The sequence below is a fragment of the Chaetura pelagica genome, unplaced genomic scaffold, assembly GCF_000747805.2.
Source record: "Chaetura pelagica isolate M959 unplaced genomic scaffold, ChaPel_1.0 scaffold64, whole genome shotgun sequence".
In the NCBI taxonomy this organism is placed as follows: Eukaryota; Metazoa; Chordata; class Aves; order Apodiformes; family Apodidae; genus Chaetura; species Chaetura pelagica.
Genome location: NW_009952885.1, coordinates 128,617 through 143,909, shown reverse-complemented (window position 1 = coordinate 143,909; position 15,293 = coordinate 128,617). Strand labels below are relative to the sequence as shown.

General features: G+C 48.9%; 1 protein-coding gene across 1 annotated transcript in view; it reads right to left on the bottom strand.

Annotated features, from left to right (window-relative positions):
- Positions 1-9,472: 9,472 nt before the first annotated feature.
- The window catches only part of LOC104386785 (syntaxin-binding protein 4-like), a 32,273-nt gene continuing 26,452 nt past the window's right edge, over positions 9,473-15,293 (bottom strand). Inside the window, exons 10-16 of the mRNA XM_009995449.1 lie at positions 14,188-14,284; positions 12,888-13,015; positions 12,269-12,361; positions 11,710-11,775; positions 11,424-11,612; positions 10,563-10,679; positions 9,473-9,601 (exon numbers count right to left, since the gene is read on the bottom strand). Coding sequence (XP_009993751.1) covers positions 9,473-9,601; positions 10,563-10,679; positions 11,424-11,612; positions 11,710-11,775; positions 12,269-12,361; positions 12,888-13,015; positions 14,188-14,284 — 819 coding nt within the window. The remainder of the gene's footprint in view (positions 9,602-10,562; positions 10,680-11,423; positions 11,613-11,709; positions 11,776-12,268; positions 12,362-12,887; positions 13,016-14,187; positions 14,285-15,293) is intronic.

Genomic DNA, 15,293 nt, shown 5'->3' with positions numbered 1-15,293 from the left:
TTTTTCGTGCAGCTGGTCGAGTAGTTAGCTACTCACATCTTGTTTGGGTTTATTTTGTTAGGGAAAGAGGTCTCCCAGCCTCTGACCGGCACCAATTAAGAACTGCTTTTCTGCTTTGCATAAGAAAAATACAAAATAAAACCTTCACATCAGTTGTATTTAACCCTAGGTCAGAAGCTGACCACACTGATGCTCTTTAAATGTATCTTTAGGAGTTTATACATATGCAATCTATTGAACACTGTCTGTTATGTCAATTTAATGGGGTCTGTTTGCATTTTCTCTCATAAAATACTCATCAGTTTCCATCTTATCCGCTCGGGAAGATCTGATACCACACAGGACTCATTTTTATCAGAAATACTCTTCCTTCTCCTCATTTCTGTTCAGTCATACCAGGACCCTCTTAGATGCAGCAGTTGCTACAGCAGCCCGTCACCACAGCCTTACCAGCAATCCATAGAACTGCAAATTACAATCAAATTCAGTTCACCACAAGGGTGCTAGACAGTCCCTACCTAAATAAAACCCACCCTGTTTAAATGACTCATTCTGTGACTTCTCTTCCTGTGCTGTGTGTTCCTTTAGGCATTTCCCTCTTTGCCTCTTGGTAGCTCTGTGAGGAGACGTCACCCGTGACTTGCTGAGTTCTGCTTAATTCCACTTGCCTGGGAGTAAAGCATGACAAAGGTTTGTTGTTCTGGGTCACCAAAACCAACATCACCTCCAGGAGCACAACTCTTGTCACATCTTTGCTTTCCATGTGGCTCTGAAAAGCAGCAGTTAGTAACAATGCTGTTCATAGAGAATGGCAGGTTTTCTGTGCTTGAAGCAAATGCAAAACGAACATGATAAATTCAAAGAAAACAATGGAAATGAGCTAGGACTGCTTTGGAAAGCATGTGATACTCCATGCCTGGATCTCCAGTGGGTGGTGGGAACCTGGATATTCTCTTTTCCAAAGAGGCTGTCACTAAGCTGAGCTCATGGAGCTGTCTAGGCTTTTTAAAAGCTGAATATCTTCACAGCTTGTTCTCTAGCTTACAGCTCAGGATGCACAGAATGCAGCAGCCCTAGGTCAGCATCTTGCTTTTTCCACCCTTTGCCAAGTGTTGGCATCCACTGCACCATCATAGAAAAAACCTTTAAGATCATCGAATCCAAAATTCCCAGAGGAGTTAAACTTTAAATAAAAAGACAACTACCTGCGGTTGGAACAGCACTGAGCTCGGGAGGGGCAGCAAGGTTTGTGCTTTGTCAGTCTTGTCTCATCCAGGCCCTCACCCATTGTGATACTTTTACACAAAATCTTCTTTCTTGGGATGTTAAAATAAAAATCACTTGACTGTGGAAGCAGCATCAAGTTTATTCTCTTTCAGATCAGGCAGCTAATCCCTGCTGGGCCAGTACTGATCCTGCTGGGCCGTGCCCTTCCAATATTCATGAACTTTTCAGTTCAATTTAGTACTTTTATTTTTAGAAATGCCACAATTTGTGGAGTTGGATCTTCCACAAGATTAAAGTCTGGCCTAAACAGTTCTGTTTCCCCACCACGTGTCCCTTTTCTCCTCAGTTTCTCAGGTGCCATGGGGTATATGTAACACTCCAGCACAGCTGCAGACCTGCTGCTTCCCAAAACTTTCTTCTCTGACAAGTGAACAGGAGACTGGAGACATCTCCCTGGGATGGAACCTCTGGCCAAATGCTTTTGAAGACACTCTTCTAGGATTGCATTGGTGTCTACCACACCGACCCCTGGGGGAACTGGAGATATTTTTCCAGAGACAGGCTAAACCAAACTGGTGAGACTGGATTTTGCTCTGTGCATCTCTTGCCTGTCTTCTTGCAGCTTTGCCCTGTCTGTGTAACAAGAAATGAGGACAAAGCCATAGGGCTAAACCCACAAGTCACACCAGTATTCCCTATCATTCCATCAAAACAGAAAGGACCTGGGAACAAGCTAATAACCCTAGGGTATCCCAAGATTGGTATTTTTTTAAGGGATCTCCTTCCTGGAAATACTCCTTGTGAGTGCTCCAAAGAGTTGTGTTTCCTTTTAAAGGAAGTCCTTTCACTGTTTGCTGAGACATGCCTTCAGAGGATTTAATTTACCCTGAGCTATGAAATTAAGTTGAACCAGCATTTCAGCCTGGCTGTGTGTGTGGCTGTGAAGTTCACCCCACAGTCACAGCAGTGCAGAGATACCTTTGAGTGCAGCAGATCCTGGTGAGGGCCATGATTTTTCCTAAGCCTTTATTTTAGGCTCTAAAGGATCCACGTGCTTTGAAACTCCACAGAGGAGAGTCAAAGTAATCGTAACAATTCTGGGTCAAAGCCAGGATGCACCCCATTTTTCTGGAACTTCTCCAGGCACCAGGATACCAGACAAAATAAGAGGGAGGAGAAAATGGACCCAGGCAGGGTCATCTCAGAGATGCTGGACACAGCGACAGAATCGTCAGGGTTGGAAGGGACCTCTAGAGATCATCTAGTCAACTCCCAGCTAAAGAAGGATCCCCTGGAGCACATCCTACAGAACTGCATCCAGGTGGGTTTGAATGTCTCCAGAGAAGGGGACTCTACAACCCCCTGGGCAGCCTGTCCCAGGGCTCTGTCACCCTCACAGGAAAGAAGTTGTTTCTCATGTTCAGATGGAACTTCTCATGTTCCACCTTGTGCCCATTGCCCCTCATCACTACTGAGCAGAGTCTGGCTCCATCCTCCTTCACCCACCCTGAGATACTTACAGGCATTAATAAGGTCTCACCTCAGCCTTCCTCTCTCCAGGTTGAACAATCCCAGCTCTCTCAGCCTTTCCTCATTAGGCAGATGCTCCAATCCCCCAATCATCTTTGTCACCCTCTGCTGGACTCTTCCCAGCAGTTCCCTGTCTCTCCTGAACTGGTGAGCCGAGAACTGGTCCCAGTTCTCCAGCTGTGGCCTCACCAGGGCAGAGCAGAGGGGCAGGATGACCTCCCTAAACCTACTGGCCACACTCGTTCCTCATGTATCCCAGGATGCCATTGGCCTTCTTGGCCACAAGGGCACAATGCTGGCTCATTCTTACCTTATTGTCTACCAGGACTCCCAAATCCTTCTCCTTGGGGCTGCTTTCCAGCAGGTCAGCCCCCAACCATAACCCAGAAAGCAGACACCTTGTGAGCAGTGTTTCCAGTTTATTTTCCAGACCCCAAGTTCATCTCAGATCTCTACCCCACTCATCTCAAGCCATGTCCAACCTTGCATCATGTGTCTCTATGTTCCAGGTGACACCATGGGCCTGAAAGAGTGAAATACATTCACTGTGTCCTCTCCTGCACTCCAGGGGGTGGCTGGTGTTCAGCGATGGGTCGTCACCACTAGCTGGGCTGGCTGCCTCTGCTCTCCTTCAACAACCAGCTGAGATGGTGCCTTCCATTTCCAACATTGCAGCTGGGATAAGCTACACAAAAAGAATGAAAAGAGCAGTACCTATCCCAAGACAGCTAGGATGCTACAGATGAAGCTGCTTCGATTACAGTCGCTAATTATACTTTGGTTTTTCATATGAAATACCAAAAGGAACCTCTTGGAGACCTTTGGGTACGTCCATGCTCCTCTTACTACCCAGAATACAAGCTCTAGAAGGCTGCCAGTGAAATCCAGGTCCTTGTAGCCTGGAGAACATTTTTCCTATAAAGCTGCAAAACCGTAAGCAAGTAGCCTTGTGTGGTAACTCAGAGGTAGACACACTGGGGAGGTTGCTGAGAATGTCCTGGGTGGTTACGAAGAGTCAGTCTCGTGGTAGAAGTCTTGTTTCTCAGTCTGGTTTGTCTGGAAGCTGGAGCACCCATGGTGTGGCCTTCCCATCTCCCAACACAGCAGCAGTTTGGAGTAAGCCATATGGGGGGTCTATGTGGGCTTCTTGGGAAGTTCATTGGTTGGACTTGGTGGCTGTGGTTGGTCACTCTTGGTCTGGCTTGCAGGAGGGGGCCATGTGGTCTTCTGATGAAGGTGGCTGGAAATAAAAAATGTGTTTTACATCACTTGGGAGAAGGAGACAGATGATAACATGAAGACAACACTGGTTATTTCAGAAAGAAGAGAGGAGGCCACAGATCTTGCATGGCTAGTGGATGGTAGTGGCCACCTGTGGTGTCTGAAAACACTTTTCATAGCCTTGAAATCATGGTTTGCAAATGCCTGCTTGGTACCTGACTGACAAACTGTGCTGGCAGATCTTCAGGTTGAGATATGGTGAACAGCTGGGACAGTGGTAATAGACATTTAGGTCTCAAAGTGTCCTTTCAGCAGATCTCCTTAGGACATGGCTCTATTAAATACGAGCCATTTAAGAGGTTTTAGGGAAATTCTTAAGATACTGAAGGTCCAAACAAAGCCATGTTGTCCTGCTCTCCTAGGCTGGGATGTCCACAGCATGTGGATACCACAACATAAAAGATTAAGACATTCCATGATGCTTTTTCCTTTACTCAGCACTCACAGTGGTCTAGAGAAATGCCAGCCAGCCAAGCCATGGAACTGTACATTTCCATCTTGCCTGAAGGGAAAAGAACAATTTTGAGAACAAAAGAGAGATCCAGGAATTCACACCTTGCTTCACAGTGCAGGGTGGGAAGTCTCTTGCTATCTAGGAAGGGACATATATCTCTAACCATGGCCACCTGGAGGCCTCTACTAGATTATCTGGTTAAAAGTTGTCAAACACAGATTTTGATGAAAAAAAAAACAAACCAAAAAACAAACTGGAATTGTCAGTATGTGTGTAATCAAAATGACAGACCACAGCAGCTTGGACACCTACTCCTTGTAATTTGGGATCCCTTCAGCAGGCAGGCACTGGTCCCTGTCACGTGGCAGAGCTGCAAGGTAAGCACAGCCAGGTGTCAGTGGGGGTTAGACAGGTGCCCAGCACCAGCAGCACTGAGACCTACGGTGATGCACATGGACAGCACAGAATTATTGAGGCTGGAAAACACCTCTGAGATCATCAAGTCCAGCCCATGACCTGACACATCTCCAGACCATGGCACTAAGAGCCACCTCCAGCATTTCCCTGAACACCTCCAGGGTTGGTGCCTCCACCACTTCCCTGGGCAGTCCATTCCAATGTCTAATCACCCTTTCCATGAGGAAGTGCTTCCTCATACCCAACCTAAACCTCCCCTGGAGCAGCTTCAGGCCAGGCCCTCTCATCCTGTTACCAGCTGCCTGGCAGAAGAGCCCAATCCCCACCTGACCACAACCTCCCTTCAGGTGGTTGTAGAGAGTGAGAAGGTCCTCCCTGATTCTCCTCTTCTCCAGACTAACCAACCCCAGCTCCCTCAGCCTCTCCCTATAAGACTTCCCCTCCAGTCCCTTCACCAGCCTCGTTGTCTCCTCTGGACCTGCTCCAGCACCTCAAGATCCTTCTTGCAGTGAGGGGCCCAGAACTGGACACAGGACTTGAGGTGAAGCCTCCCCAGTGCTGAGCACAGGGGGAGAATCACATCCCTGCTCCTGCTGGCCACACCATTCCTGATACAAACCAGGATGTCATTGGCCTTTGGGCCACCTGGGCACACTGGGGGCTCATGTTCAACTGGTTGCCAACCAGTGCTCCCAGTTCCCTCTGCTGGGCTGCTCTTCAGCCACTCCTCCCCAGCCTGAAGCTCTGCAGGGGCCAAAGTGCAGGACCCTGCACTTGGCCTTGTTGGTCCTCACCCCATTGGACTCAGCCCATGAGGAAATGATGCAGGAGCTCTGGAAGTGCTGACACACTTGTATGTCAGAGGTGCTTCTTAAGGGCTGCCATTATTTTCCTTATGCTTTGAGAGAAAGACAATGCTGGACCACAGCCATGTTTAGTTGGTGAACAGCATCAAAGAGCAAAGACTGAGCACCTCTTTGGGGCTGGACACTTTGGTGGTGACATGGAAGAGATAAGGAACTCTGCTTTTGCATGGAAAGAGGCAAATGGGGTCAAATAATTGCTGCAAAGAAACATTATGGCTCCAGGACTAAGCTTAGAGTTCCAGACTGGGAAAGTTCCTTCAGACTCCCTTGGAGCTAGAGGCCCTTTCTTTCATTTTCTCCCACCCACAGAGAGGCAATGGGAAGAGGCCCATTTGTAGGCCAAGGAAACATGGAGATTCCTGTTCCCCTTGGCTCAGCATCCAGTCACACCTGGATGGCGTAACAAAGGTTTGGATCCCTGGTTCAAAGCTACTGAGAAACTGGCCAGGGACCAGCAAAGGGAGCCCAAGGGCTCATAACCTGCAAGGAGAGGCTGGGGAGGGCTGAGGGAGCTGGGCTGGTTTAGCCTGGCAAAGAGGAGGCTGAGAGGCAACCTGGCAGCTCCCACTCCTGCCTCTGGGGCAATTAGAAAGATGCTGGAGCCAAGCTTTGCTTAGCAGTGGCAGACAACATCACTGGGGGCAGTGGCCACAGGTTGCACCTGGAGGAGTTCAGGCTGGATGCTGGAAAAGTCTTTTTCACAGAGCATAGAGCAGCACAGGAGCACATTTCCAGAGGGGCTGAGGGTCTCCATCTGTGGAGGCTGGAGGCACAGCTGGCTAAACCCACTGACCTCATGTGATGGTCCTACCTACAGCAGAAGGTTTGGCTCCTGATCTCCAGCAGTCCCTTGCAACCAGCACTTCTAGGATGCAGTGACACCATCCTCCTGCCTCCGAGGGTTTCTTTCCCCCTGGATAAATGCCCTTCCTCTGGCCCTGGGCACGAGTCCCACCCTTTGACTCCTTAGTCTGCATTTCACATTCCAAAGTGACTCACACAGATGCAGGGAGGGCAGTTACATCTCAGTTAGCATGAGAGAACTAGGAACATGTATGGGAGGCTTAACTGGTATGGCAAAGCATATGGAAGGTGGTGGAAACTGTGAATAACACTAAGACATCCTTGAGACTTGCTTGGGTTCAGGTTCCTCCCGTTAATGCGGCACTTACCATCCTTCTGGGAGAGGATTGGTGCTAACAGCTCTTTAGCTTCTGATAGCAAAAGGTCAACCAGATCTGAAGACGGAAGAGATGTGTCTGAGACTGCATCTGTTTCATCCTCTTCCGTTTCACTGCTGGCTCTTACAAATATGGAAAGTGCCATCAATACTTCTGTCATGGAATGGTCATTGAAAATCCTGGCCAGCCTCTCCTGAAGGTTATTTTAGGTAAACTCTGTGTATTCCAGGGGGTGGGGAAATTGCATCTCCCTTGCCCAGCAGCACAGAGACTCTTTTAGCCAAAATTGCATGATTGTGTTACAGGCAAGTAACAATAAATCTGTTTAGAAAGTCTCAGAAATATCTTTTCTTCATTACATTAGAAAGAACCACTTTAGAAACATAAAACCTGGTTCCAAACGTTTGTAAAAATTGGCTTTTTAAAAGAGACTGGTCATTATCAAGGGGACAATGACCTTTCAATGATTAATCAATTAAAAACACACATAAAGTTGTGATGCATTTCTTTTCCCAAGTGATGGGAGACAGGTTCATGTTGAAGGAGAGTCCAGAAGCCTGAACTCTCTTTCTCCAACCATTCAGGTCCTAAAGCCAAAAACTGACATTGGGATAAGCCAGTGAGTTAAAACTCTGCTTCTTTGAAACAAACTGCTTAGGGTCTCTGCTAAACAACAGCAACTCAACCGAGGAGTGTTTCACCTACTTGCTCCCAAAACTAGCCTGAACAGAGGCCAACCTCCCTAAGTACCCATCCACCAACAGCCTCCAGATCATCTTTCCCCAGTGGTTTCACTTCCAAAGCGACAGTTTCATTAGATCTCTGAGTCATCTTCCCCTAACAAAGGTCAGAAAAGGACATTTCATATTCTTGTTCATGATTCCCAGAAGCCATTTCTTACCTTTTCTCATCTGGTAAATGACTGGGTGTGCTCAGGACTTTGTGGACGTTCTGCCATGCAACAAAAAAGGAAGAAGGAAAGAAAAAAAGGTTTCAAACTTGTAGGAATTAATAATTCCTGAGAACAAACCCCATGGGGTTTTCCTGGTGATCAGATTTAATATGACAGTAATCAGCTTCTGCTTATTCATTGCCCTTGAAGCGAAGATCTCAAGGCCTTTTGCAGCTCAAGCAACATTCACAGCCTATGTAAATACACAGACACATCTGAATGGGGTATTTTAATACCAACACTAAAATATGTGAAATGCAACATAAAAATACCCTCCCAAAGAACAAATTTGCAGGCTACATTTTAGTGAGCCTTGATGATCACAACAAGGAGCCCCTGCTTTCTGCACTGGAGCTGCACTCCTGGGCTCTCATGACCAGGCAGGGTTAGTGAATTCTCAAACACAACTGAGGAATATTATAGAAAAGGAAGATATTTTGCCCCAGTGATCAAAATCCTGTGATGTTTATCCCCAGGACCAAGTAAAATCTGTTTCCAAAGTCTGGCCCCAACCTGCCCAGGCCCCAGCATGTGGTGCTGCAGGTCTGGAGGCATTTTGATTCTTCCTTCTCCAAAACAGAGGACACAGCATCCGTGCTTCCTTGTGCTCCACTATTTCCCATTCATTTCAGGAGCTCTTGGCATGGGCTACTAGTAGATGCAGCAGATAGACTGAATACTAGTGATCCCACACTGGTCATTTTACTAACTGCACAAGCTTGTATTCCCCATGCAGGTAGCAAAGGGGAGGAACAGTTAACAGACTAAAGCAATTATGTATGTGATTTTCATAGTCATGGAATGGTTTGGGTTGGGAGAGACCTTAAAGATCATCTAGATCCAACCCCTTGCATGGGCAGAGACACCTCCCACCAGGTGCTCCAAGCCCCATCCAACCTGCCCTTCAACACTGCCAGGGATGGGGCAGCCACAGCTTCCCTGGGCAACTTGGGCCAGGCTCTCACCACCCTCACAGCCAGAATTTCTCCCTCACGTCCAACCTCAATCTCCCTCTTCCAGTTTTAAACCATTCCCGCTTGTCCTCTCATTCCCTGCCCTTGTCCAAAGTCCCTCCCCCAGCTTTCCTGGAGCCCCTTCAGCCTTCAGATATCAGAAGGCCATTATGAGGTCTCCCTGCAGCCTTTGCTTCTCTAGGCAGGGAATTGGGGGGGAAACCCACTGGAAGAGCAAAACTGCTCTTCAAGTTTACATTCCTTTTGTAAAAATTCAATCTTCCATTTCTACATAGGGAAGGTTTCACACATGGCTTCAACCAACAGAGCTCCTGGGACAGCCTCAACCAGAGTGTCATGGGGAACTGGTGAGCCAGGGACAGGAACCCCTGCCCTAGGGTGTTCACACAGGTCTTGGCTGTATGAGTGTATCTGAGTTCATTCCCTGGCTTCTCCCAGCCAACAGACAGAGCCTTTTTAGGATGGGATAGAATTAAAAAAAAAACCCAACCAACACAACCCTCTCTTGCTTGTGGAGCAGGAAGTTATTTGGACTTGCAAAATCACCCTTCAGGTAAGAGGCTGCAGTGATGCCACCAGCCCCGGGTGGTTCAGCCCTTCACCTGCACAAACAGGAGCAGTTTCCTATTGCAGATCTCCAGGCGCTTCCGTGAGACTTCTGATTTCCGTAACTGGCCGTCAGCCAGGGCCAGCTGCCTCCTCAGCTCCAAGATGTCCTCCTGAGACAGGGATGGGGGAAGAGGAGAAAGGGGAAACACCAATTGATGACATCTGCTACAAACCACAGTCAGAGAGTCATAGAGTCATCAGGGTTGGAAGGGACATCTGAAGACTGTCTAGGCCAAGCCCCTGCCAGAGCAAAGTCACCTGCAGCAGATCCCACAGGAACACGTCCAGGTGAGTTTGAATGTCTCCAGAGAAGGAGCCTCCACAGCCTCTCTGGGCAGCCTGTCCCAGGGCTCTGCCACCCTCACAGGGAAGAAGTTTTTTCTTATGTTTAGGTCAAACCTCCTGTGCTCCAGCCTGTGCCCATTGCCCCTTGTCCTGTTACTGGGCACCCTGGGAAGAGTCTGGTCCCCCCTCCTGCCACCCCCTGCAGATATTGACCAGCACAGATCAGATCCCCCCTCAGCCTCCTCCTCTCCAGCTGAGCAGCCCCAGCTCTCCCAGCCTTTCCTCACAGGCAGATGCTCCAGCCCCTCAGCATCTTTGTGGCCCTGGGCTCCTTTTGAAATGGAAATTACACAGACTATAACATGGATCCAGATACCATGGTGGCCTTGTGGACATACACAACAGGTGATACATGTGCTAGGATCACTTCCTCCTTCATATACAGACAGGGTGAACCCACAGAAGAAGCATCAGGAGGGTTGTGGCTTTTTTCCCCACTGAAGTTCTCAACCAGAGTGTCATGGGGAACTGGTGAGCCAGGGACAGGAACCCCTGCCCCAGGGTGTTCACACAGGTCTTGGCTGTATGAGTGTATCTGAGTTCATTCCCTGGCTTCTCCCAGCCAACAGACAGAGCCTTTTTAGGATGGGATAGAATTAAAAAAAAAACCCAACCAACACAACCCTCTCTTGCTTGTGGAGCAGGAAGTTATTTGGACTTGCAAAATCACCCTTCAGGTAAGAGGCTGCAGTGATGCCACCAGCCCCGGGTGGTTCAGCCCTTCACCTGCACAAACAGGAGCAGTTTCCTATTGCAGATCTCCAGGCGCTTCCGTGAGACTTCTGATTTCCGTAACTGGCCGTCAGCCAGGGCCAGCTGCCTCCTCAGCTCCAAGATGTCCTCCTGAGACAGGGATGGGGGAAGAGGAGAAAGGGGAAACACCAATTGATGACATCTGCTACAAACCACAGTCAGAGAGTCATAGAGTCATCAGGGTTGGAAGGGACATCTGAAGACTGTCTAGGCCAAGCTCCTGCCAGAGCAAAGTCACCTGCAGCAGATCCCACAGGAACACGTCCAGGTGAGTTTGAATGTCTCCAGAGAAGGAGCCTCCACAGCCTCTCTGGGCAGCCTGTCCCAGGGCTCTGCCACCCTCACAGGGAAGAAGTTTTTTCTTATGTTTAGGTCAAACCTCCTGTGCTCCAGCCTGTGCCCATTGCCCCTTGTCCTGTTACTGGGCACCCTGGGAAGAGTCTGGTCCCCCCTCCTGCCACCCCCTGCAGATATTGACCAGCACAGATCAGATCCCCCCTCAGCCTCCTCCTCTCCAGCTGAGCAGCCCCAGCTCTCCCAGCCTTTCCTCACAGGCAGATGCTCCAGCCCCTCAGCATCTTTGTGGCCCTGGGCTCCTTTTGAAATGGAAATTACACAGACTATAACATGGATCCAGATACCATGGTGGCCTTGTGGACATACACAACAGGTGATACATGTGCTAGGATCACTTCCTCCTTCATATACAGACAGGGTGAACCCACAGAAGAAGCATCAGGAGGGTTGTGGCTTTTTTCCCCACTGAAGTTCTTTTTTTTTTTTTTTTTTGCCAGACTGAGAGGTGTGAGTTTTTTTTAACCTCTATTTCATTACCTCTATTTCAGAGACATGTTTTGCTTTCTTCCCCACCAGTTGCATCTTCAGTTCTGCAATTTCAGCTTCCAGTAGGTGGATGACTTCCTCATAGTCCTGCTCAGCACTGTGAGCCTGTCTCTGCACCACCTCTGCCATCTGCAGCTTGCTGTGCAGTGTCCGGTTCTCAGACAGAAACCCCAGGGCTTTCTGCAACCAAGAGGGAAGTTCTGGCCAATGCACCATATCCCCCTCAGCCACCAACCACCAAAACCACCCCAAAGTCCCCAGTGATCTCCTCACTAACCTGATTCAGTCTCTGAAGCTCCTCTTCCATTGACTTCTTGCTGCTCTCTACCTCTTTCAGGAGAGACTAAGGGAAAAGATTTTTACCAGGTTAGAACCAACAAGAAATGGGACATTCTCTAGAAGGTGCCCTGGTCTTGTAGCCCACACCCACCTGAATAATATCTTACAGAAGGATTAAATACTATTTTACAGCCTGCAGAAATGACCATGGTGCTCAGAGCTGTGGCAGCAACCAGCAGCTGGGTCGGGATGGGAGGGCAGGCAGAGCTGCTGCTACTCATGGGCTGCAATCATTTGTGATAGATGTTTTTGTATTTTTAAATATATCTGCTCAGTACTAAAAAGGGACTGTGTCCTTCCAGCACAAACAGGTTCTCATTTGAGGTTGAGTTGGAGAAAGAGGCAATTAAGCAGAGCATGAGAGTCTCGTTTGTGCTGTGGAATGCACAGAATGCAAACTGGTGGCTTCCTAAGTGGGACAGGCTACACCACCCATCTCCTGTACCACCACAGCAGAAGGCACCAGCCAAGAAATGTGCTCAGAGGAGAAGCTTCACCTTTAGCCTTCGGACTTCTTGCCGCAGATCCATCATTTCCAGCTGCAGCTGCTCCAGCTCCTCGTTGCCATTGCAGTTGAGATTGTCAAAGGCCTGCGAGGCAGAGGGACAGACAGCATCACACACCACTCATGCTTGACCAAGACCTGGGGCTCCATGGCAGGCAGCTTGTTTTCCATACCCAGAATAACCATGACTCGTAATCACTTGGATCAAAAGTCACATTAAATAATTCAACTGCTGCAATTTTTCCCCAAAACTGTTGGTTTTTTTCCCCCACTTCAAAGAATTTCCCTCTCTGATTGCTGACATAGCTGAAATAGCTGTGCCAGAAGGAATCTTAATTTTGGGAACCAGGTGAAATTAGTTGGAATTGATTAATTATGGCTAATTTTCCTTCTGCATCACTGCCAGCTACTTCCTTCATATCACCCCCTACCGTTATTTCCTTATTAAATTAGAAGTTTGAGGCCTTTTCTAGAATTTCCTATAATCAAAATGATTAAGACATAGTTCTTCTTTCTCTTTATAACTCTAGAACCATTAGAAAATGGTAATTTAGCTTTTTCCATCTCAGAATTCCATGGATCCAATGTTGAATAGTGTTGGACTGACTGACCAGGGAGTGAAAAGCCGACGTATCCAGCAAACTGGCCACTTCATGCTGTGTGAAGAGCATGGAGCTGGAATCCAGACCACCCTCGTCCAGCTCCTCTGGCATCAGGTCCCTGAGTGCTTGGAGAAGATCTGTGAGAAAGAATTGGTTTTGAATGGCCTAAAAGGGGACAGTGCTGTGTGTTAGGACAAAACACCACCCGTTTTGGGGACATCCACTGACTGCGAGGTTGGAGATGCTAACCAGTCTTCTCTAACACTCCTGGGCTCTTCAGCAGTCCCATCAAGCTTAAATAAGTTGCTGACAGTCTTCACCAGACTCTTGTTTCTTCTACAATTGAATAAAATTCATCTTTGAAACCCCCCAAAACCCCAGATATTTTCACAGTGGAGTTTTCATGATGTGGTTTAAAATTTTAAGTAAAACCCACATTCCTCTGACAAGAGGCACCTGGCTGCCTGCTGGCAGGTCTCATCCTGCTGATTTTAAACAACAAAAGAAGCTCCACGACCTCAGCACTTAGCTAAGGTATGAGTTACATCAACAGGTCTGAAAATCCAGACTCATTTGGCTTTGGGATATGGAGGAAGCACCACACGAGGGGCTGCGTGGGGCAGGCAGGAGCTGGTGCAGTGGGGGCAGTGGCAGGGGGGTGGTGGCACCAGGGGGGTGATGACACCAAGGTCCTAGCCCCTCCAGTCCTCAGCCCCTGGGCTTAGTCCTTCCACAAGAGCAGCGTCTTCAGTGCCAGCAGGTTTGCCAAATACCCCTGATCATCCTTATCTCTGTTGCCACGAATGAAGCCAGTCGCTCCTGGGAGAGGTGCATAGTTCTGTGTCCCTTCACTCACTGCACAAAAATGTTCATCCTGTGCTTGACAAGACTGTTCTCTCTGATGGGGACATGCTGACAGCTTTGGATTTTTGCAAAAATCCTTCTTCTGGGGAGCAGATCCTGCTGGCCAGATAAGCTCTGGCCAGTCACAGAAAGCAGAGCAGGCTTTTATTTTCCTGCCAGCTTTTGCTAGGAATCTGGGGTTTTAAGGCCAACGAGCCCTCTCACCAACTTCCTTTTATTCTGATTTCACATGTGCTTCTACCAAATGTCTCCTTTTATATTTGCAACTTCACTGTTTGGAGGCTGCATCAGTCCCGCTCAGCAGGCGCCTCTCACCTTTCTCAGCCTCCAGCAAAGCTACACAAAATGGTTGGACTTGGTGATCTTAAAGGTTTTTTTTTTTCCAACCAAAAAAGGCTCAATGATCCCATGACAAAGCCCAGCACACACAGAGCTGCCTGCTCACCTCCATAGGCCACTGTCCCCTGTGAGTCTGTGCTCAGGCTTTGCCGTAACTGCCGCTTCTTCTCCTCGCTCACAGTCAAACCAAGATACTGGAGAACCTGCAGCAGAAACAATGAGCCTTTAAAAGGAAAAATACTGGAAAAGCAAGTCTTTGAAGTAGGTGCTGGGTAGACACTTGGGGCTGAGTTTTCTCCTGGAAGTGACTCTCCAGGCAGCACCTCCCAAAGCAGCAGGCTAGGGCTGGCTTTCCAGTCTCTCCTTTCCTACACTTGTACAGAAACGCCTCTTCCTGAAGATGGGGACATGTTCACATCCCTCCAAGGACGTTTTATACAGACTGCCAGCAGATTTGCAGCTATGACAAACTGTCAGGAGCTTTAGCAAAAGCCTGGAGAGCTCTAACAAGGCCCAGCTGCCAAGAGCTCAGCTTTGCCTCTTACTGCCCAGGTCTTGTGTTTGGAAGAGAGGAGGTAAAAGCTATTCACGGAGCATTTCCCTTGGCAAGAAGGGACACCCAGACACTTTGCTTCTCCACTGCACCTTTCCCCCTCTCATTACCCCCGATGTCTTGTACTGATCTTTATCAAACCAGCCACCAATCAGGGCCCCACACAGGAGCAGATGGGGTGTGCAAACCCCACCTCACTGCTGGTGGCAGCAAGAGGAGGCTTTTCAAAGAGAAAATCCAGCTCAGCAGACTCTGGGAAAGAGCCACAGCTCAACACTCCCCTGGCCCAGGCTGCACCTGAGGCTCCTGCTTGTGAATATCCAGCATTCTCCACAAGGTCCCCTGGGATGGGGATGGAGATGAGTCCCATTCCTGTCACCAGCAAGCCCGTGGGACCCACCTGCTCCCAGGTGTTGCCTGCCAGGCCCGTTTGAGTCCCACCTCCTGCCCTTCTGCCCCTGCCATGCCCTGAGCCTGCTCTGCAGGTGTTGGCACCTGGTGTGGGCCACCCCAGAGCCAGCCCAGGTGTGTGCTGAGGGTCCTGCATCCCCCAGCACGGCCGCCTTGCTCGTCCTTCGGCTTGGCAAGAGAGAGGAGCTGCTTTTCTAGCCGTGACGAGCAGGGGTCGCTGCAAAACGCGAACCCGCATGCCGCCTTTT